The following is a 25,535-nucleotide window of genomic DNA, read 5'->3' on the forward strand; positions in this document are numbered from 1 at the left end:
GCACAAGGTGTCATTTCGCTTATATAATACATTGCATTTGTCTGAAATCTTCTAAATTTTAAAATCAACACAAATAAACACTTGAAAGAAAAGAAAAACAAACACAATAAAAATTTCAAAATACATACACTGAGTAATCATGGTGATATATCTATACGTACTAAGAAAAAATAAACAAACAAATAAATAAATAAGAGAATAATAAACGAATAAAAATCCTAGAATGACAAAAACATCACAAACTAACAAAGCTAAAGGAAGGAGTGTTTGAATAAAATATTAAAAACAAAAGAAGTTACGAATACAGCCGCGTTAAAGATAGTGAGTTGTACAAGTTATTATCTATTTATCCACAAAAAATGTACAAGTAATTACTTGTATAGTTATATTTGTATATGTAATTACTTGTACAAATATAACTATATAAGTAATAAACTGTACAAAATAATAATATGTACAGACATTATATACATACAATATGAACTTAAACTTTTAGTAGTGATAAAAAAACATATCACCTCTAGCAGATAAATACTACTTTTTTATAATTTGAAGAAACGTGGTATTCACTTGTCATCATGTTTACGGTTGTTATTTAAAAAAAAATTCATCTCTCATGCAATTCATCCATTCCCGTATAATTTTTTTTTTAAAAATAAGTACATGTTGGTCTACTTTGTGATAACAGAAAATGGTGGAATTAGCTAGACCATAACATAAATAATCTCCAAACACCTGCCATTTGTACAATGACTCTTATTTCAGGATTACAGCTTATATATATTAAATGAATTTTTCGGAAATGCAGGAGAATTATATTGGTGCAAATCGAACTTTTTGCATGAATAATCTGTAGAAACATTGTTTTTCGGAAAACCGGAAGTTTGAGTAGAGATTAAAAGCTTTCATGGATGCAATGTTTACAAATTTTTAAAAGTTCTTAATATTTTGTGATATAAAGAAGATATTATTGAGAATAAGTGGAAAACACTATTATTAAAGAAATTTGCAGTCACTTGACTTTCAGAAAAATGTACATGTAATACCCGAAACAGACACCTGTCTTCGCCCGACAACAACAAAGTGGTCGTCAAGCCGGGTTTTGCTGCAAAAAAACACTTTATAAAAAATGAAAACTACTGAAATGCCAAAAAGTCGAGTATGTAACATTTATAACGTTGATTAAACACTGATGGAATGATTAAGTTTGTTTATTGTAGTTTGACGATAAATATGTTTTGCTTGATTCAACATGTACTTCACATTGGTTGAGTTGATCAGGCTGGGGACGAAATCTGGTTTTACATGGGATTTACCCCAACTATAGCTGTTTGCTCTGGGTCTGTTTTTCTTAATGCCTATTGCAACTGGGTTCTTATTTTTTGTTGCTGTGTAGCGTTAACTTGTATACTATATAAAAAGAGTAATATATATTATTTAAATAGAAAATCATGAAAATGTATTGCCTAAATTCACAGGCACTTGTTTCTATCCATTTGGAGGAACACTATCAACATACATTTACTTGTAAATAGTTTCTATGCCTGTAAATATACGTTGATAAAGGTTCTTCCAATGGATAGAAACAAGTGCCTGTGCCTAACCTTGCTAAAGAAGCTTTCAAAAGGAAGATGCTTATAAAACGTAAATTTATGTATTTATTTTCATACTGATTCTGTAATAAGTAACTATATATGAGTACTGATGATTATAATGAAATAAAGTAAATAACCTTGTTTTTCATATTTAAATTCTTGTAGTTGCCCAAGTTTGTTATTGCCAATATTGGAAGAGTAATCTGTACTTTAAATTTTGAAATTTTCTTCAGAATATTAGTGAAAGGCAACATGGGCAATGGCCAAACTTTTTTTGTCAAATTTAATAAATATTTTCTTTAAAATGATAATTCAAATTTAAAGTTTTAAGATATTTTAGTAATTTACAATGATAATGGCATAGAAGTTAACAACTGCATGTACACGTAAAGTTCACCATAAATGGAGAAAACCCACACTGCATAGTCGACTATGAAATGAAAAATGAAAAAAAAAACAATTGAAAAGACTAAAACTAATGGCCTGATTTATGTTAACAGCAAAAAACAACATCTTCTGTATTACATGCATCTGACTTAGGACAGGCACTTATAGAATGTAGTGGGTTAAACATGTAAGGGTGCAACAACCCTCTCCCTAAACTGGGACAGTGATGTAAAAGAACACGTACAACATATAAACAAACTATTAAAAACAGACACTAAATTGAAGTACAGATCTAAAATTTTCACTGTTGTCAGTATAATGCCAAGGATAAATACAAAATGCAAATGCCAAAAAAAAACAAAAAAAACACCCTGTACATCAGTATCATGCATAATGTGTATACGGTACTATTTGCTAGTGAAAGTGTTTGTTTGAACATTTTATTTATTTCCATTTTATATTGCATTTTTTGTAAATATATATTTATTTGTAAATCTTTTAGGTTTATCAACTAGATGAGTACGAATCAGGATCAGACATAGATAACACTGAAACATTGGTTAGTACATGTTTAGATTTATTTTGTTCCTTATCATTTGTTAAAAAAAAATTCAGACATTGTCAAAAGAGTTGTTTAATTTTGCCATGACTTGAGTAATGTTCAATTTGATTTTTAGTGTAATTTTTTATTTTTTGAATGCAAGCAATTTTATTACATGTATTTAATTGTTTAACATGCTTAACATATATTTAATAATACATGTAATACAATGTATTACTTTACTTGATTCTTAATCTGGGTTGCTGAAATTCTATTTCATTTTCTTCACATCAACATCTCTTATTTCATTTGCCACACAAAAATATTCATATTTTTCTTTTGATGTAAAATATATACATCTGTGCATGTATGACTTTCTTGTAAACTTTAACAATATTGACTGACAAAATGTCTCGTCTGAAAAGATTTAGGCAAACTTCTCTCACACACATGTTTTAATAATAAAATCAAGAAGTATTGGCATAACTTCTCCCCTCCTGAGAACAAATGCCATAGAAGTCAACTATAGGTCACCAGAATCACATGCATTTTTACAATATCTTATATTTTTGTCATGCATGATAGTTATATGTTTTTGGATTAATTCTGAGTTTATTTTTTTTTTTTGTGCTCCTGTGTTTTTAAGAAAATATTATTGTGGTAAAATTATAAGTTTCTTTTAAAATGTTTGTTTTAAAATATTTGGGGAAAAAGCTGAACCAGGCTGGTGGTTTTATTTGTTTAAACTGTTTCACATTCAGATTTTTTTTTATAGCTGACTACATTACATGGGTCTAACTCACTATTGAAAGCAATTAAGTGACATATAGCTGCTTAAACCTGTTTTATTTCGACAGTGTTAAATAGTTGACTCAATGCATAAGGCAATCTTCTTTTTTTTTTTTATATTTTATGTATATATAGCGAAATGGAATTACCTCTTGATAGGATAACACTGATTGTTTAAATGTAGGAACATGGACTTTAAATTCAGTAGGGCCACCCTATTCTTTTTTGGAGCTCAATACTACAATGTACCATGACTACCTTTACATTTATCTAGCCGAATAAAAATAGTTTATAGCGCCTTGTGCTCCTGGTTCCCTGCCAATGTCCATAATGGCATTGCTGATCAATTATTTTGCTTACAAATTCTAAAATGCAAAAAACAATTAATAGTAGTTGGATGGATTCAATTATTATATTTAATAATTTGTAGGTTTAAAACTTGTAAGGTATGAGCTACAATTTACACTGGAAATTATCTGCTGCATTAAATTAAACACTTTTCAGGCGAGACATACACCCTTCAGTAATGCATGGTGTTTGTCTGTTCACTGCTTTTTTTTTTTATCTCCCCTTATGATATATATATACATAATTTTGTTAAATTATATATCTTACTTCTCCTGCATATAATCCAGAGCATATATAATTCTTAAAGCTCCATTTCAAGAGAATATACGTTAATAATGCTTATAATTTTTAGTCTTCAAGACAAGACAAAGTTTTATAAAAGAGCTGAAAAAATCAAAACAACATTATATATATTAAAAGTTGAAGTTTATCATCATCATGATCATTGTAAAAAAAAAAAAAAATCAATTTAATTTAAATTAAAAAAAAAATCAAATTGGATGGACAAAGATATTGATTTACCTAGTATTTAAATGAAACTCAAGTAACATAATTATGAATAAATGCCACAAAGGAATATCAGGGTGATCATCCTGATTATAAGATTAATCAGACTTTATGCATTATTGATGAAAATAACCAGTATCAATAATCTGATCATGATTAAAGTAGACTTATTCTTGATTGGAGCTTAAACCTGATACATTATTTAGCACCTTTTATAGTTTCTTGGAATAGAAGTGATGTAGATTTGTAATTAATTGATAAAATAATCTTTTTTACCATTTTTCATGTGATTTGATTACTACAAAAACAAAATATGTGTATAATAAAAAATATCAAACTTCTAGATAAAATTAAAACAATGAACAAAACCTATAATGGTTTACTTTTTAAATTGTTACTTGGATGGAGAGTTGTCTCCTTGGCACTCACACCACATCTTCCTATATCTATTTAATATTTAAACTGTCAACTCTGTCAATAACAATCAAGGAAAAAATTTAAAGAATATTCCGAACTTGGTACAGGCATAAAATAGTCTGTCATATATACATGTTCATATACTACCGGTGCAATATGCTTAATACTTCAATACACACATTTTCTCTGGAATAGCTATGCAAATATTTGCTGTATTGCTAGACCATGAAAATTTCTGTTTCGTGTTTAAAGTTTTACCATGTTAATTTGTTTCGTTTTTGAATAGAGACAGACATAACAGATGACACCAAGGAGATATTTAAGACTCATGTTGAGAAACTGAAGTCACCATGGCAAAAAAAATACAAACAAAATGATAAAAATACTATTTATTTGAAAATGATTGAGTTCCCATCTCAAATTAAAGACCGGTATATATGAAGTATCCCAGTATAAAAACATTCACATTCTGCAAAAGTTTGAAAAACAAGTAAACAAAGTAAGGTAATATATTTTGAGTAAAGGGAATACAAAATTCTAGCTGAAAAACTAGATTAAGTATATCCCTTTTATAATATGTACAGTGAAACCTTAAAGTCTAATAAAAGACAACAAGATACATCTTAAAAATTGTTTTTTTATAGTTATTCTGCCTCTTCCACAAAATTCTATGATGAGAAAAATTGTTGTTATTACATGTACATGTAGTTATCCCTTGGTGAACCAAAATGATATGTTTCCTCAACAAAGATTCAGCTAAGCAATGTGTTTATATGTATAAAGATTGAAAAACAAACTTGTATACTTTGGATCTGAATATGGGTTACAATTATGAAGTAGTTTGATTGACACTTTCCTGGTAAAATATGTCATGAAAAATATGTATAAAATATCTAGATATTTGAGTTCACATAAGTCAGAAAAATAGAAATATGCTATTTAAAATTAGTTTTTTCATTGTATGTATTTTGTTTTATTTGATTCTATAAAGATACTGTAACAATCTTTTTAATGTACTTTTACATGTTAAAGTTTATAAGTTATAAAATATGTGACTTTTATCATTACAGCTCTCCAAACATTTCTCACAGCCTTCAACAAAGAAGAAAAAGGGTAAGACAGATTTTAGAATACTTTTGTTGACCTGTTGAACATGTAGAGCAGTTTTATTTCAGTTTTGTTCAGTAGATATTATTTTTTGTTTCACTATAAAAATATATAATTCAGATCACAAATTGATGGATAAAATTGAGAATAGAAACGAGGAATGTGTCAAAGAGACAACAACCCGACAATAAAAAAACAACAGCAGGAGGTCACCAACAGGTCTTCAATGTAGCGAGAAATTCCAGCACCCGGAGACGTCCTTCAGCTGGCCCCTATACAAATGCATATTTTTCTCTCTCCTATCTAACCAATCAAAAACACTTTTCTAGAAACTGCTTTAGTACCATCAAAATGGTAAAAGTCTCACCACATACAAACTTAAAAAGAGATTCACATAATAGATTTAAAACATTAAAACATTTTTAAGGATAAGAGGGAACAACAAAAACATGAGACTGTCCAAAAGACACATAATCAGTTCACAAATTTATTTCATTTAGAAAAAAATCATGATGTTTATCATGTTAATTTGACAATGCATTAGACATGCATGTAACACAGACATTTTTTCAACATTTAAGTAATACTGTAGATTCATTAATTTTCGTGGGTACTAATTTTTGTGAATGGAGGAAAACTGACACTTGGATATTTAATTTCGTAGATTTGCCAAATTCTGCATACAAGCCAATGTAAAATTTGCAATTCATTGAACATGTAAATTCTGGTTATCCTGCACCCATGAAATCCACGAAAATTGGTATCCAACAAAAGAATCCACAGTAATGTTTGCATCTTTACCTTTCAGGTTCAAACAAAAAGTCTGGAAAACAAAAAGGTATGTATATCAATTTATTACATTGTACATTGTATTGTTTTAACACTTATTTGTCTAAAGCCTCATGCAATTTAGATTTAAGATTCTCATTCATTTCCCTTTTAATGTGAGCTGCGTCGGATAAAAATCAACCTTATGCAAGTACACGTATACATGTACATGTTCTCGACTTTGATTGATTTTGGAACATTGAAATACGAAATAAAAGCAGAATGTTGGTCTGTTGGGTATGGTTCTTATAACAAAATCAATTTTCAAACAGTTACACTCTTTCGGAAGAGATTTCTTTAACCCGAAATAGGTTAATAGATGTAATGATATCCATTTGCATAAGGTCGATTTCTATACGACGCAGCTCACGTGTTATGATTTTCTTTTTTTATTATACATTTTCAGCTATTGCTGAAATTTTTTGCAATTTTATTAAAAAAAGATAGGTGCAAAATGATATTTTCTCCCTTCCTCTATCCCTCTCACAATTTTTTTTATAAAAGAATGAAGAGAGTATGAACTTGAATTTTCTAACATTAGGGGCTAAACATTCCTATTATAAGTAATGTTTCAAATAGATAAACCTTGAATCCAAAGAATAGCTGTAAATCAGTAAGGAGGTTCACTTTTATAGCTGTAAACTACAGACAACTACAATGATTTCTTGAGATGAATATTTAAACAATTCTTTTTTAATGCAGAAACCCCAAGAAAAAGAGCACAGAGTGCCCCACCAGCAAAGGTTGGTCGTGATCTGTGGATGAATGCAGTAAAGAAAAGACAAACACAGAACCTGACAAGGAGTAGACCAGAGAGTCCACGTCACAAAACATCCACAGAGTATTGGGTTGATACTCTAAGGAAAACAGGAATTGGTATGTATAATTCATGCTAGATATGTAAAAAACTAGTGAAATTATATTGTATGTTTAAGGGGATACAGAACATCTGTAAAGGAAGTTAACTCAATAAACATAGGCTGAACATTTCAATCTGGGTCTATTAGCAAAGAGAATTAAGCTTCTTAATTATGAAAATTAATGTTTGTCAAACTACTATGTATAGTATCCAATGAAGTTATTCCTTTAAATTCTGTGGTCAAGTTTCGGACATTTTAATTTTTTTTGTCTACAGGTTAAAGTAAATATTTTGTAAACAAAATTATGAAGATCAAATGAGCCAATTTTTTTTAATCGGAAGTGTGTGGTACCCGTTAAATAGAAATATTAAGGAGTACATTTCAGCTGTGTAAACAATAGTGATGAGACCGAGGTGGCTAAATTTAAGGTCTTTGTTTAAATCTCACTATAAAACCAATACTTTTGGATTTGCAAACTAAAGGTGCTGATCAAGTGTCCATATCTGACATATCTTCTACTTTAAATGCAAGCCAGAATTTGATATTTTTACAATTTGAAATATAAGATTTGAATTAAGGTAAACTTGCAGAGTATATTGTGCGACCCTAACCAAAGTTAATTATTTTCTTTTTGTGTAATTGTAGGAAGGAGTACAGAAAGTACTGGTATGAACACATTTTCTGGGAAACGACCCCGTGAACAAGACATGGCATATCTCAGTACATCAGCATATATGAGGCAGATGATGGGAGCAGAAAAACCACAGAAATATGGGGATCCAACAAGTAAGATCTTGTTTGATTCAAACATAACAATAATTTTAGAAATTATCATGGAATTTAGGCAATTAGCAATTAGAAAAACCACAGAAATATGGGGATCCAACAAGTAAGATCTTGTTTGATTCAAACATAACAATAATTTTAGAAATTATCATGGAATTTAGGCAATTAGCAATTAGAAAAACCACAGAAATATGGGGATCCAACAAGTAAGATCTTGTTTCTTTATGTTATTTTTCTCCATAATCAAACATAACAATAATTTTAGAAATTATCATGGAATTTAGGCAATTAGCAGATTACCAATATTCTTATGTCACATTTGGTCATATGAATTATATATTGCACATGAATATCAAGGCATTTTATTGAAATGGTCCACAATGTGAAACTAGTATTAAGAAACAAGATGGTATTTTAAAGTTTCCTATTTACCAGGATGCTTAATGAAATATTTAGGGAGATACTTCTGGTGTATGACATTTCACATTTTGAAAAGAACTAGGTACATGTATCTGAATATAAAGATATTTTCATTGAAAAATTTCAAGTGACTGAATTTTTTATGCCCCACCTACGATAGTAGAGGGGCATTATGTATTCTGGTCTGTGCCTCCATTTGTTCGTCCGTTCTTTTGTCCGTTTGTTCATCCCGCTCCAGGTTAAAGTTTTTGGTCGAGGTAGTTTTTGATGAAGCTGAATTCCAATCAATTTGAAACTTAGTACACTTGTTGCTTATGATATGATCTTTCTAATTTTAAAGCCAAATTAGACATTTGACCACAATTTCACGGTCCACTGAGCATAGAAAATGAAAGTGCGAGTTTCAGGTTAAAGTTTTTGGTCAAGGTAGTTTTTGATGAAGCTGAAGTCCAATCAACTTGAAACTTAGTACACTTGTTGCTTATGATATGATCCACTGAACATAGAAAATGAAAGTGGGAGTTTCAGGTTAAAGTTTTTGATCAAGGTATTTTTTGATGAAGTTGAAGACCTAACAACTTGAAACTTGAACTACACATGTTCCATATGGTATGATCTTTCTAATTTTAATGCCAAATTAGATTTTCTACCCAATTTCACGGTCCATTGAACATGGTAAATGATAGTGCGAGTAGGGCATCCGTGTACTTAGGACACATTCTTGTTTTAGTACAATTTGTTTAATAGTCGATAAACAATGAATTAATAGCCAGTGGAGCCTAACTTATAATTAAGTATGTGTTTTGTTTTATCATGTTTATGTATCATTTCTCCCAGAGATAATTCTTCATAACATTTGTAGTTTGTAGCAATTAAATCTAGACCAATTTTATATTTGCAGCAAAACCTCCCATTGGAGCACCAGCATATAAAACACCAGAAGAATATTATGACCAGGTGCTTGAGCTAAAAAAGGTATGATCTAAGTGACAAACCATACATTAATTATTTTATTTTTCATTTACTTTCCACTATTCTAACATTTTTTCAAAGATCACTAAAATGCAGAACAAAGCTGTTTGTGTTGATTTCACAGACTAGAAAATATATCTCTCACCAATGTATGTGGGAACTTCAATTTCGGTTTCTCTGTTTATTGACAAACACTCTCTCTTTCCTTCACAAAAAAATTTCAATGCAAATTCTCATACATTTCACTTTCGGTACTTTGTTAAAAGTTGAGGTAATTTTTTCATGTACACTTTGTTAAAAGTTGAGGTAATTTTTTCATGTACACTTTGTTAAATTAGACTATGCATTATGTTAAATATGATATGTATTACAGATTATCCAAGGTCTTAATCAAGAAAAGAATGAACTAAAGTCAAAGGTCAGAAGAACAGAGGAAGATAACATTAAAAAGGTAAGAAATAAAAAGAACCCTTCAACTTGGCATACATCATTGAAACCTTGAAGTTTTAGTTCTCCACTTAAGGATGTACTTAGGTGACAATTAAATAAATTTTAATATATCTAGAAATTAAAATTGATATTAAAAACTGAAAGTGCATTAGTTATAGATAACAATAAGCTAAAACTATTGATAGGTCATGGATCTCCTTTTTGACATATTTGATTTTTAAAATATGTCGGGAAACGGATGACTCAGACTTTTACCTTATATTTGAGTTAATATTATTATGGTCTTAATTCAAAAGAAGGAAAATTAAAAATCTGCCTAAATTTTGTTAAATGACCTTTGATGAGCTGTTAAGTCTTATATGAAAATATAAATGGGTGATATGGGGCAAAATATTTTTACCTTGTATCGTATGGGAGAACACCAAGGAGTTCGAAAATCTTACACAAATTCTAAAACCTCACCTAAGTACAGACTTATGGTATCTATTCTGTATTGATAATTAGAGTGGAATCATTTATTTTTTGTGGGTACCAATTTTGTAGAGAAGGGAAAACTGATATTTTTTTTTGTCTACGCCTGCATTCAAGCCAATAGAAAAAGTGTACTTCTTTTTCAGCAGATATTTGTAACTGAAAACTTTAAATATGTATTAAATTAGTTTAATGCTGTTTATTATATTTTTAAGGAAAAAGAAATATCAGGTCTTCTTGACCCCAAAAAGGTAAGTCAAATTTTTATATTATAAACTCATTCACTTGTTCTTCGTTATGAAAGATAAAGTAGTCAAATGGTGTGGTTTGAACTCAAATAAATGATAAATGGTTTTTGGAGAAGAATGCATATATGTATTGCTTCAGTTTGTGAGTTTTTACTTTATCTTTAAAGACCATCTAGACAATCAAGATGGAGAGCTACAATAAAAATGTTGGTATTTTGATATAATTTGTTTTTAATGTGTATTTTGTTAATTTTTTTTTTATCTTATGCGGGTGTTATGACACCCTATCCATGTCATTTCTCTTCCTATTTGCAATATTTATTATTTAATGCACAATTTCTTAAATTTAACAGCATCATGGATATGTAACAGTACCAAACAGAGTTGATAAATGTAAATAATTAAAATCTACATAATAGATTATACTATATTGTAAATATTTGATTGATTTCAGAGTGATGATGTAAGGAGAACCTTAGGTACAAAACAACAAGATTCAGCGTCAGTCATTCACAGCTTAAAACAGAAAATTCTTAAATTAGAAGTTCAAAACAGAGATAGAGAATCTGCTTATGTGTAAGTTTTTCTGCCCCAGGTGTAGGCATTATGTTTTCTGGTATTTGCGTCCATTTGTCTATCTATTCGTCCAGCTTCAGGTTAAAGTTTTTGTTCGAGGTAGTTTTTGATGAAGTTGAAGTCCAATCAACTTGAATAATAATAAACATGTTCCCTATGATATGATCTTTGTAATTTTAACGCCAAGTTGGAGGTTTTATCCCATTTTCACGGTCCACTTAACATAGAAAATGATAGTGCTGATGGGGCATCCATGTACTTGGGAGACATTCTTGTTTTAATCTTGTGTAGTATTTATAGACATAAAGGAAAGCTTGTTGATTTAATTTTTGTTTTAACCAGACAAATGCACAATTAGTTTCTATGATGTTTTATACATAAAATTGGTTTTAGTTGCAAATATAGAAATCTTATCCTGTTAAAACATTCAATTAATCATAAAAATGTTATATTTTGTTGCAGAAAATTACAAACAGACCTTAAAACAACAAAAATAGATGAACTTAAACAGCAATTAGAAGTTTGTTTTCAAGAAATTGTAAGACTACAGAACTCAAAAGGAACAGGTCAGGGGTCAGGGTATGTATATTTAGTACAACTAGCATACCTGCCAACTGTCACTATTTGCGGGGGATTTCCTCCATGGAGGCTCCCAAATTGAATTTTTTAAAGAGCAATTATGTCCACAATTTTTATAAAACAATTTATTTTACAATGAATTGAGGCTTATAAAAGTATGGAGAATTCAAACAACAACATTACACTGTATTTGAAGGCCCCTTTGAAGTTTTTTTTTAGAAATATGGCAGCCATCTTGCATGCAAAACCCCCATGGGCATTTTGAAAACTTGGCAGGTATGAACTAGTAATGATTATAGTGCTTTGATTCAATATCAGTCTGGCAGTCCCATTAAAGGAGAATGTTAGGTAAGGGCAATTTAGCTTGAATTAAGTACAAATTTTGAAATAAAAAGTGTATTATGTTGGTGAATGGACATATGTGAAAGTGAAATATATATAATTAGTTTTGTTGATTTTTTCTCTCAAAGGGTTGACAAGACTTAGTTAAACTGAAGAAGAACATAGAGATTTTTGTGAAAGGTGTCTGGATTTGAGCTTTATTTTGGTCTTGAAAACACTGAAACAGGGTTCAATAAACTAAACATAATGTCAAAAGTCTTTTTTTATGACCTATTCGCTGTACGTTTCTGATACTACAAACCAATGGAAATTGAAGGTTTTTATTATTGCTATTTGTTCCAGCATGAATAGGACACAGTTTGTAAATTTTCAGCAGAAATAAATGGAATGCAAGTTTATATATTTTTGCAAAATCTATCCCTTTCACAATAATAAACATCACATTATGAATTTACAGTACCTTGATTGATATATAATCTTTTGTAGACCTGTGAAACCAGGAACTGACAAGAGAGTAAAAGCCTTAAATGAAGCAATTCTTAGATTGAGCAAAGAAAATGAGCAGCTGAAGTCAGAGAGTCATGGATTGAAAGAGGATCTTAATAGACAAATAGATGACAAAGATATAGCTGGTAAAAACGAAATAGATAGATTGTGTTAATTCTCATCCTTCCTTTCCTGAAGAAAAAAAACCAGAAACTTTCTCAGAAATGTTATAGTAAATAGCTCAGTTTGACCATTTAAACAATTTGATTGCTTAGAATAAATGATCAGTGACCTTTTAAACCTCATTCAACAAGTAGGACAAATTGATCAGAAATAAACTTGATTGATTAGTGTTCTGGTCCTGAATATTCATTTAATTTGTTTTTGGACTATTAACAGATTTCATTATCAGCATTATCAATATATATGTCTTCGTCATTGTTGTCATAGTTGAGCTAATTTTACCAGCATATTTCAGAATGGTCCAATGAAGCTAAACTTTTACATAATATTACCAAAATTATTCTCCATACTAGTTTTTGATGTGGGAACGTTAAATTATTATAAATAAATTTTCTTTAAAAAGTGTAGGACTGAATGTTACAAACACAACCAAAGAAGTACAAATTTAATGTAATTGTTCTAGTTAAATGTCATAAAATCAGAAAAAAAAAGAAAATATTTGTTGTAATCATAAAACTTGAAATGGGAAAAGAAATACAGTGGATATCTGAAAATGAAAAATAAACAATAGATAAAAAGTTGAATAAGAATCAAACAATCCTTATTTTCTCTATTTTACTACAAAAAGTACTAAAATTTATGGCACCTATTATTTAGATTTTGTAAATTAATTATTTTTTCTTCAAATTATAGGTGAATATGAGGACATGAACAGAAAGCAGCTAATAGCAGCTATTAAAAAGATCGAGAAGGTATGATTAAAGACAAACAATACAATCTAAATGCAACTTTACTTAATAAAATAAGATGATTGTGTAAACTTGCCAATGAGACAACTTTCCACCAGAGACCAAGTGATATAGAAGTTAACAACTAAAGATCGCCATATGGCCTTCAACAATGAGCAGAACATCACATCAGATAGGAAGTTATAAAAAGACCTGCAAGACAAATGTAAAACAGGTCAAAATGAGAAAAGTTAAATCATGATTTATGTACAAAACAATTATTCAGTAACAGCACCAAACAACAACCACTGACCCATTTTCATTTTCTGAAAAGGTGATATACATGCATATTTCAGAACAATATAGTTACCTCTGATTTAGAATAAAACTTTTAGTGGTGACTATGAAATGATTTTACTCATAGTTTAAGGTCATCCATTTAACTGTTATTATTAGTATATTTTTACTTTGTTCTGTGGTTTCATTGCATTTTACTAAGAAATGACAAATAAGGGCTTCCTGAAATTTGTTATCCAGCTTCATTTGAACATGGTAAACTATGCGATACATTTTCATATCCATTGCTATTTGTTTATTATACATGTATAAAAAATAGGTAAATTTTCTATTTAAACCTCAAAAATTAATTTATTGTTGGTTAAGGTTGGTTCAATCCTACAGTTGATATTGATACAACGTATGATTTCAACGACATGTATATCATATGTATTTATTTCAGCAAAAGCCCAAGACAGAAAAAACTTACAAAGCTGATAAGCAAGGTATATAATATTAAATGTATATAGATAATTTCACCTTTAATCACAAAATCCATGAAATTATTCAAATGACAAAAGTATTATTTGTGGAATACCTCATAAAATATGTTTCCTTTAAACATCCATGACAGTCACTCTGAAAATAAACTAAAGGATATGTACCAGCTAGTGAAATATATAAATTTTGAAAAAAACACACTTTTTTATAGAAAGAATTCAAAATGGAAGTATTCCCGCCCCCCTTTGATTGAAAGTTTTTGGTTCATAAAGGTATATTTCAGACTTGTGACCAGTAACATATTTGACAGCACCTAATTCAATCTTTGATTTTTAGTGTCATAAATCAAAATTGATATTTTTGCTTCTGATCCTTTTAAGTTTTCAAAAACCAAAAGCGAAAGTACAATTAATTTAACAGGTTCAATATAATTAAACACTATAGATATATTGGTTGAGAATATTATTTAAATAAAAGAGTATATATATAGTTTTTATATTTTCAATCATGGTATTTTGATTTTTAGGTAAAATAGCTTTACAAGGTAGCATGGAGGAGAGATTAGACCAATTAGACAAACGAGAGACAGAACTCATGGATAAAGTAGAGACTCAGGGCAGACAAATTACAAAATTACAACATGAAAAAGAATCACTGTACAGAAAACTGGATGATAAAGAGTAAGTCTGGTTTGGTCTTGTGCTAGAACTAGTTTCTATATAATATATAAAAGAAGATGTGGCATGATTGCCAATGAGACAACTGTCCACAAGAGAACAAAATGACACAGACATTAACAACTATAGGTCACCATATGGCCATCAACAATGAGCAAAGCCCATACCGCATAGTAAGCTATAAAAGGCCCCGATATGACAATGTCAAATAATTTTAACGAGAAAACTAACGGCCTTATTTGTATTAAAAAAATGATCGAAGAACAAATATGTACCACATATAAGTTTGATTTGACTGATAATTTACAGATTTTTCTTCTGAAACATTTTAATATTTATATGCCTGTTGAAAATAAGACATATTATGATATAAATACTCTCATTTCTTCAATTGGTCTGCCCTTTCAGAATAAGATAAACAAATGAAAAATGTGAAACAATTAAAAATTAACCACTCAAATTTATAAAAAAAACTATTTACATTAAACAAATATTACTCGCATGAACTAACAACAAGAACTACTAGAGGCCCCTATCTTTGGACAGGCACATAGAGAATGTGGCGACTTTGCATGTTTTTTTTTCGTAATTTCTATAATAAAGTATAGCAAGAAATTATTGACAATGAATGAAAGTTGGTACAAAAGTCACGACAGTAGTCAATTACTCTATAAAAATTTAATGTCCTCTTTATAAACATTCTTATGGAATAATGTATTGCTTATTATTATTTATAGAAAAATAATTGTTGAATTGGAAGAACAGACAGGAAGAAGAACAAGCAGATCACCTACTACGTATGCATACTGTAGATTCAGAAATTATTGCTTGCATTTATTATTATGATTTTGTCTTTTTAGACTAAAATGCAATTTTTATTTTTTGCTAAATGAGAAGAATCTGGTACAACTCATATAAAAAATTTCAAAATGCAAGTTTAAATCATTGGGATTGTAACCCTGTCACATTTTTCACAAAAGTTTCTTAATTTACAGAAGTATATGAGCGTACACTTTTTAATCGTTTGAACTCTGGTTGATGGCTGTCTCATTGGCAACCATACTACATCTTTTTAGTTTTATAATAACCTTAAAAAATGATAAATAAATATGCAACAAAATTGAGAATAATTGCAATTTCAAATCATAATCAGGAAAATTCTTGTTGCATTCTAAGAAACTGAAAAACATATGTACTAAATTGATTATAAACATAGGACATATACAGGAATATCACTTTGATAATCACATTATTAGGTTCTTAGGAAATAACTAGAGGACTTGGACAGTTCCTAGAGTTTGCTACACGATATTGTGATAAAATAAAAAGAGCTGTTATTTGTCTAAATATATCTGACTAGTAGAATTTACAATACACTGCCACAGTTGATGAAAATTAGAAAATACTTTTGAGTCTTTAGTTCTAAACAAAATAAGTTTGAGGTTTATATATAATGTTTTAGGCCAGGCAGACCCCCATCAGGTAGACGGGACAGACCATCGAGTGCTAGGAGTGATGGGAGTGGGGAATACAATGTACGGGGAGAGAGACCGTCTAGTGTACGAGGTGAAAGACCATCAAGTGTTCGCAGCGTCAGGGCTGAAAGTCGACCTCATAGTGGCAGAAGTGATAGGTCATCTAGAGAAAGGGAGGTAATTCAAAAGTAAAAAAAAAAGTAATATAATAATGATGCATGTTGATAAATATTCCTGAAATGGTTAGAATTTTCTTTTTACTGTTTGAAAGAGTACTAATATACTATAAAACAATTTTAATATAATAACACCATAAAGATAAAAAAAAAATATTGGTCTTTTTATTTTTCTCTTTTTCTCTGTTAAATGCAGGAAAAAATAGAAAGTATGTGTAAGAAAAATGCTGCAAAGAAAATTCAGAGGAATTGGAGAATACATAAACATGATATTGAAAAACAAAGGGAAATTGAAAAACAAATCCAAATCGAAAGACAAATACATATTGAACGTCAATTAAAATTAGAAAGACAACGTCAGTTAGAAATAGAAAAACAAAGAGAAATTGAACGACAGATCGAAAAACAAACTGAGCTTGAACGGCAGCTTGAAAAACAGAGACAAATTGAAAATCAAAGACAACAAGAAAATAAGAAAAGAGTAAGAAGTGTTGTCTTGTGTAGGTTAAGAAGGCATATATCACACTAAGGAATTATGTATTTGATGGTGTACATTTTTGCTGTCACAAATTGCTCACTTTGCAATTTAACACGTCTATATTGCACTGTGTAAATGGTTGCTAAGCATTGACATTCACACAGACTCTTCTTTTACACATATACACCTAGTTTGAAAATACAGTTGAATATAATTATCTAAATAAAACATTGATTTTACCTATGACAAATGATGCATGTTGTAAGATTGAACATGTTTATTTTGTCTATTTGAATGAATGAATGAAGTAATTGTAAAACCATGCATGATAAAACATGAATGATTTGTCCACCAAAAGAAACAGTAATCACATCATAATCCCTGATAAAGTAATTGCAATGGTATTATTAAATATGGTGTATGAATTATTTTGGTGATGGAGATGAAGTTGATGAACACAAATTATCTATTTTATATGCATTGCATTTGTATGAGTTTAACTTGTTTAATTTAGCATATATAAATTGTTAAAATTATTATTTGGTCTGACACCATTAATTCATTACTTTTTGGTTTTATTATTCTAATGTTTAAATCAGATAAATAATTTGCAATGAATAGGTATCTAATTTGAGGATGAAATTCTTCCATTAATTCATATATTCTTATTTAAACACAAATATAGTTAGAATTTAAGGTATAGTTCACTTAAATGGCATTGGGTATAGGTTTGAATGGCACTTAAAATAAGAATGTGTATTAATGGTTAAGGATTTAAAAAGAATTTGAAAGTTGAATTCTAAAGTTCACATTAATGTTTTTATCTGAAGTCAAGAATTTCATCCAAGTTTTCATTGTTTCCCTTTGATAGTTTTTGTCTGGAAGGCAATTTATTATTCATGCTTGATATTTTTCATTGTTAATTTTATCCTTTTCTGATTTTTTTCAAAAAATGCTTTTTATTAGGTAACTATATATTTATATTATAAATACAATTTAAATGCTTTGAAGTTTGATACTACTCGACTTCTATGGGTCTTATCAATTGCTGATGGTGTGACATCTAAATGTGTTTTGTTAAAAGATGTCATCTCAAGACATCTGTTATCATGGTTTGCCTGTGTATTGTTGTGTCTTTGTCTGAATGACACATACGTATACTACATATCTACGTTTTTTTGGGATACTAAATTGATATTTAATTTTACACAGATGATTGATGTTAAAAATTCTTGTGGTTTTTTTTATGTCCAGGAAAAAGTTGAAAGATTACGACAACAACATGCAGCAAAGAAAATACAAAGAGGATGGAGAACTAAGAAAGGCGAGGATGAGAAGGAAAGAGATGTATGTGTTTTAAATCAAATAAGACAGACATATATGTTTAAAAACTATATTTTTTTTGTGCTTATCCTATTGTATTACTGAATAACATCCTTTAAATCTTAACTATTTTGATAAATTACAAATATAACATTTTATTTTTGTATAAGTGCTTTTCCAGAATAAATTGAATGATTGGGAGATGGTGGGGGTAGGAAGCCACTTAAATTTGATGGGTGGTGGTTATTTAAGAAAGATTGCTTGCACATTTAAATAAAATATCCAATGTAGGATGTATGCATGGTGGGGTCAAATAAAAAGTGCCTGCCTTCCCCCCCATTCATTTACTTTTGGAACAGCCCTGAAAGTATTTAACCTTAAAAAAGAATAAGATTCTTTAGAATAATTTAATAATTTGTGATTACAGTTTGGTAAAAAAAGTATTTTTTTCACAAATGACTCATCTTAAAATATAAGTCTTGCTGTTTCACTTATATTTAAAGTAAAAATAGTTTGAAATATAATGTTATTCTGTAATTACTTTTTAAGGTCAAAGTTCAAAAGTTCAAGGAAAACAGAGCAGCCAAGAAAATACAGAATGAATGGACGGGTTACAAACATCGTAAATATGAAGCTGATTATGATGAGGTAAACACATGTTTATCAACAGTGACATATGTAGCATAGCAACAAAATACTGCTACAAAAGAGAAAGACAAAAATAGGAAAGGAAATGTTAAAGTTTGCAATGCAATTTAGATTAGACATATGAAGTTAAAAAAAAAATGTATATTGGGAAAGGAGATGAACCATCAATTTTTCATCACACATGTATCTTTTCTTTTATAAGTTTTTTTGACAAATAAAAATAAATCTATTATCAACAAAGAATTTTGGAGTGGATCAGATTGGGAAAATTATAATGCTGTGGTTTCCTTTATTTTTTATTTATTTATTTTCCAAGTTGAAGAAAAATACCCTTCAACCTAAATAGTAACAGCTGCATTGAATTATAACTGAAATCTTCATTTTTCGATCTTTCAGGCAGCAGACACTATAACAGCAGCACTGAAGGGTCATCAGTCACGACAACAAAGAATACATAAGTTCCAATATTACGATGAGAGTGAGACTGAGGACGAATCATTAACAGATGCTACAGAACTGATTTATTCAAGTTTAAAAGGTCACAATAACAGAAAAGATAAAATGAAAAGAATGAGGTATGTTGATAGTTGTTACACTATTTCCTTTCTTTTTGGTCAAAATACTGGATCTCTTTTCATAAAATCTTCTATTCAAGTTTCATGATTAGGTCAGATACTTTCTAGTAGTAATAGGTCAATTTATTTGGTTTGTTGAATACTTTTATGTGTACATATATATCTAGCAGTGTTCACTTGATCTTGGTCTAATTTTAATGTTTAATTATACCCCCCCTTTTTATACCCCCGCTTTAAAAAAGGGGGGGTATACTGTTTTACCTCTGTCTGTCCGTCAGTCCTTCAGTCCGTCCGTCAGTCAGTCCGTCCCATGAAACTTTCGTCACATTTTTCTCAGGAACTACAATACAAGGATTTCTGAACTTTGGTTTCATGGTTTATCTAAGTGAGCTATACCGTGTGATGCGTTTTCAGATTGATCACTTGACAACTTCCTGTTTACCGAACACTTGTATGATTTTACACATGATAGCCAAGTTGAAAATTTTCGTCACATTTTTCTCAGGAACTACAATACAAGGATGTCTGAAATTTGGTTTCATGGTTTATCTAAGTGAGCTATACCGTGTGATGCGTTTTCAGATTGATCACTTGACAAGTTCCTGTTTACCGAACACTTGTATGATTTTACACATGATAGCCAAGTTGAAAATTTTCGTCACATTTTTCTCAGGAACTACAATACAAGGATGTCTGAAATTTGGTTTCAGGGTTTATCTAAGTCAGCTATACCGTGTGATGCGTTTTCAGATTGATCACTTGACTACTTCCTGTTTACCGAACACTTGTATGATTTTACACATGATAGCCAAGTTGAAAATTTTCGTCACATCTTTCTCAGGAACTACAATACAAGGATTTCTGAAATTTGGTTTCAGGGTTTATCTAAGTCAGCTATACGGTGTGATGTGTTTTCAGATTGATCACTTGACAACTTCCTGTTTACCGAACACTTGCATATTTTTAACACTATTAATATTATCCACTTGCGGCGGGGGTATCATCAGTGAGCAGTAGCTCGCAGTTTACTTGTTTAATCTTTCTTGAGTTATTGATTAGATTAAATTCGAAATTACATTTTAATTTTGATCTAGTATCTATTGTAGATCAATGATTACCAAGCTCATTTTTAGATATCTTCATGTAGTTTGACATTTGTTTCATAACTATTTAATATATAATTCAATTGATATCAATTTCAACATGTTCACTCTTGTTTTAGTCTAATTTGAATATTTTCTTCATTCCAGACGTGTATCAGATGAAGATGAAGATTTCTCTAGCAGCAGACGGGCATCAAAAACATCACATTCAAGACAACATACTCCTCCTAATAGAATGAGACCAGGCTCAGCACATTCAAGAGCAAGCAACTCCTCACAGGTAGGATGATGAAGAAATATTAAACTACTACTCTTGAAGTGTGGGGTATTCCATATTTCTGTTTGTTTGATCGTCTTTTCGTCCAGTGGATTTTTCTATACACTGTTTTCATAAACTTACTAAAAAGAACAAATTCATTTATGCAGCTTGAGAGTAATGAAATGTAATATGTGTGAACTTTTCTGATACGTCAGATACCTATTTCTGTTTGTCAATACTAGTACAGAATAATGTTGCCATTCCGATTGTACCTTACACAACACTCTGCCAAATACGACATACAAGTTAACATAGATTGAATGTATAGAGATTGTTATATGGCTTTGTCAATATCACATTCCTATCAGCCTGAAACAGCTCAATGGATTATATTGGTTGAGGGTTGATAGACCTCAAGTAAAACCAATTCAGATGTTTTTTTCATAATACATTATGTTATTCATATTAGGAGTTTTGATCAATCTTTTGCAACCATGACAGATTTTGATATCATTAGGGATGACCGATTTCCATTGGTTCTTTATATTAAACATAGTGTTCATGTACTAGGTGTGTAACAACTTAAACTATTAATATTTAGTAATTCCCTTCGATTTTACAGAGAAGTGCCAACAGACATACAGGAAAAACAAATTACAGAATGGCTTCTGATTATGATGATGATGATGACATTGAAATGTAACAGGAAGTAGAATTAATGACTGTGGAATAAGTGTAGAGTATATAAATGGCATCTGTGTCACTGGAATACTGCCATTCAGGGGACTCAAGAAATGTTAATGATGTTTTTATTGAAATCCACCCGTCCAACATTTTATATAAAATATAACAACTGTACAAAAAGATAAAGTAACTTTTTTTTAAAAAACTTATCCATTTATTTATGTTTTTTTCCCAATTTACATAAAAATGTACAATGTTATGGTAGCTAGATTTCAGAGGAATTATGTAGAGGATTGTTAGTGATTTTGCCAAACTTATAAAGCTTTGCTCAAGCAGAGTGTATTTGCATAGTTATTTTATGTCTTTTCATTAATACTTAAATTTTTCCTGGTTCTTATCTTTAATTGAAGCACATTTAAACGCAATGCCAGTTTTCAAGTATAAAGCAGGATTATTGATCATGTGTTTAATAATCTAAATTTGACAGCTTTAGATTCATGCCAAGTGCTTCAATATAAATTAGTTACAGCATTTTTAATGAAAGATTTGTAAGCAATACCTAATTGATAATCATTCTTAATGCAGTTTTTTTGTAAGATGCACCCAAATGAAACCAAAGAAGATTGTTTGGCCATTTTGTATTTATCTTTAGAATAAAACCTTGATTGAAACTGGCAATATCAAATTTTGAGCTGTGTAATTCTATGGTAACTGCAGAAGTATAATTTTCCAAAGAATAAGAATAGCAACATAAATTATCTAGTTGTCATTGATATGCTGTCAAAACTGAACAATGCAATTAATTTTGAAAAAAGTATGTTGTTTTAAATTTTAAATAAGAGTTCTTATCATTTTGTTGAACACATTCCAAAACATTTCTTAGATAAAAAAGTTATCTGGGTGAAAAAATATAAAGAACTGACATTTTGGATTTTTTAGAGTGTTTAAGAGATTAATTGGAGACTTTGAAACATTTAACAGATCTAAGGCATGTCAGAGTTTTAATAATCTGTTAGTTGATATTATGTACATTAAGGAGGCTCGTGGGTACTAAAAAAATCAGCAAATATTTAAACATTTATTTTACATAACAAATTTTATTCATTACATTATTAGTTGTTACATTATGATATGGTTCAAAAATCAACCCAAAAAATCAAGGCGTTTTAGCCCAAAATGATTTTTAAAATTTTGATATCATTGAAAAAGCTCCAAATTATCTCCCTTTGGTGAAAAAATGACATTTTTTGGCATTCAAATTGAAATATCTTTTTAAACTCATCGGTGACCTATATTTTTTATTATTTTTTTCAAATAAGCTGCACTTAAACTAAACAATTGTAAAATTTAAGCAATTTCTTATATTAGGTTCTTTTTTTATTTCGATTTTACCTTTTTTTCTCCTATTAGTTCAACAGAAAATAAGTACCTAAACAAAAATGCATGCTTTTTTGGATGGCAGATTGTGAGCTTAAATGAGCGGTGACCCCATATTTTTATTTTGTTTTTCTATTAGGTATAGGATAAAGTTTATTTAGAGAAAAATGTAGCGAAATCCTATATTAGAAAAAAAAATTGGTTTATACCCAGGAGCCCCCTTAAGAAGTTTAGTGCTAGCTAGTCTATGTTTAGATATTGCAATCCAGGAAAAAATCTTTGCTCACATATGTTTGTGTTGTCATTCCTTCATGTTAATTTGTATATATAGTTGTTTAATGCTTTTGTTATAAGGAAATAAATTTGATTATGAACTGGATGCCTAAAAATCTTTTCATACTTTTTGTGTTTTGAAAGGGTAGCGGAATTAAACTAGATATTATCTGTGATATTCAATGTTTCTTGTATGTTTTATTTATTTGTTTCTTGTTTTTATAATGTTTCTCATGACAAAATATTTTGTACTAACTAAAAACGTTCTTATTGTTCTAATCAAGGAAAAAATCAAATCTTTTGAAGTCTTGGTTGCTGCAATATTTCATTTTGTATGTTATTATATCTTTATGTTTTATTTCTTGTCTAATGATAGGAGAATTAAGTAGGAATACTTTTGATATAAGTTATTATAAGAAAAGGACAAAGAAAATTGTCTCAAAGGATTTTGTAGTTGCCTCATGTTAGAGATGTTATGTTTCTGTGTGTGTCTTGTAAGATCCACATATTTAGTTTCATTGGGTTGTTGTCTCATCGATGTGTACCCCTTATATCTTTTATATATAGGATAAAAGAATTTAAGAAATTGTGATACATTTTTCTCAAGTTAGACCATACATTAATTATAAAATTCATCCAAATTCATGTCATTTAAGGACATTGTGATAAATATCTTGTTTTAATAGTGTAAATAAAGACTGACTTTATTTATAATATGTCAAAACTATCTTTAACATGTTAAATGTGTATTACTTTAAGCAGAAGTCTTTACATATTGGCTCTGATAGATAATATTGCATGCTGAAAAGTAAAATAAAGCAACTATGAATCATCACTTAATTGACTAACTTAGATCTGAAAAATACAAAAAGAAAGTAAGAAAATAGGGAAAAGAATTGTATTTCTTGCTCTCCCTTTACCTACTGGTAAATTTAGGATCTAAAATTTATTTAAAATATTTTTTTTGTAATAATCTACAAATCAATTTGATAAATTCCACATTAACATGATAATATAGAACTAGCTTCAATAAATTATATATTACAGGTAGAGGGTGATTGCCCTCATGAAATATTAGAACTACATTATATTTTCATACTAGCACACAAAATATGTACAAATCAAAGAGTATTTCATTTTATATGTAATAGTAACATTGTGTAAAGTAGACTTGTATGAGATGGAGAGAACATTCCAGAAATAAAAGTAGTTTTAATATATTTATGTTTTCATATTTATCATTAACCTTGATATACGGTGTTCGTGTTAGTCCCTTTTTGATGACAATTATTTGTGTTTGCAATCTTTGTGTAATATCTGTAACCCCAACAGTATTGGAAGTTGTCTCTCATGAATAATCCTATTGATCTATGATACTTGATTCTATCTGTGTTATGTCAGGCATAACATACGACATTGAACCACTGATGTCTGAGTATCCGTGTGTTATGCCTGGAACAACATAGAGCATTGAACATTGCTTGTCATGGAAAAGTATTTCTGTGTATATAAAAAAGGAGATCAAATGACACAGAAATTACCAACTTTAGGTCACCTTATGGCCTTCAACAATGACCAAATTCCACACTGCATAGTCAGCTATGAAAGGCTCGAAATGACAAATGTAAAACAATTCAAACAAGAAAACTAACGGCCTAATTTATGTAAAAACAAACGAAACGAAATACAAACATGTAACACATCAACAAACAACAACCACTGAATTCAGGCTCCTGACTTGGGACAGCCACATACGTACAGAATGTGGCAAGTGAAAACATGTTGGCGGGATCCAAACCCTCCCCTTACCTGGAATAACATACAGCTTCAACATTGTCTGTCGTGGAAAATCAGTTTGATCTATTGATGTCTGAGTACCGCAGTGTAATGTCAGGAATAACATACAACATTGAACCATTTCTTTCATGGCAAATTATGTTGAAATATTGTTGTCTGAGTGTCTCTGGTATGTGTGGCACATTGTAGGCCAGGGTATTGAATACCAAGTGAAAATTTCACGATAGGGGTTAGAAGCTGAGTAATAAGGTAAACCTGTCCAAAATAGACACAACAAACAAAGCATTATTAAA

General features: G+C 29.7%; 1 protein-coding gene across 2 annotated transcripts; it reads left to right on the forward strand.

The window, feature by feature from the left end:
• The first annotated feature begins 896 nt into the window (after positions 1-896).
• LOC134724736 (IQ domain-containing protein E-like) lies at positions 897-24,594 on the forward strand. Of its 2 annotated transcripts, none has more exons than XM_063587938.1 (22): positions 897-1,159; positions 2,485-2,541; positions 5,655-5,697; positions 6,500-6,529; positions 7,222-7,395; positions 8,025-8,165; positions 9,487-9,560; positions 9,931-10,008; positions 10,694-10,729; positions 11,181-11,302; positions 11,765-11,881; positions 12,710-12,855; positions 13,586-13,644; positions 14,360-14,402; positions 14,924-15,077; positions 15,812-15,871; positions 16,537-16,726; positions 18,458-18,550; positions 19,076-19,174; positions 19,571-19,749; positions 21,000-21,132; positions 21,734-24,594. In XM_063587938.1, exons 1-22 carry the CDS (start codon positions 1,130-1,132, stop codon positions 21,812-21,814), a joined length of 2,139 nt encoding a protein of 712 aa, XP_063444008.1. In that variant the 5' UTR covers positions 897-1,129; the 3' UTR covers positions 21,815-24,594. The 2 variants fall into 2 exon arrangements, with proteins under 2 accessions (XP_063444008.1, XP_063444009.1); XM_063587939.1 differs by having other exon boundaries at positions 11,765-11,875.
• Positions 24,595-25,535: the final 941 nt, after the last annotated feature.

Source organism: Mytilus trossulus, chromosome 7, assembly GCF_036588685.1.
Source record: "Mytilus trossulus isolate FHL-02 chromosome 7, PNRI_Mtr1.1.1.hap1, whole genome shotgun sequence".
Classification (NCBI taxonomy): Eukaryota; Metazoa; Mollusca; class Bivalvia; order Mytilida; family Mytilidae; genus Mytilus; species Mytilus trossulus.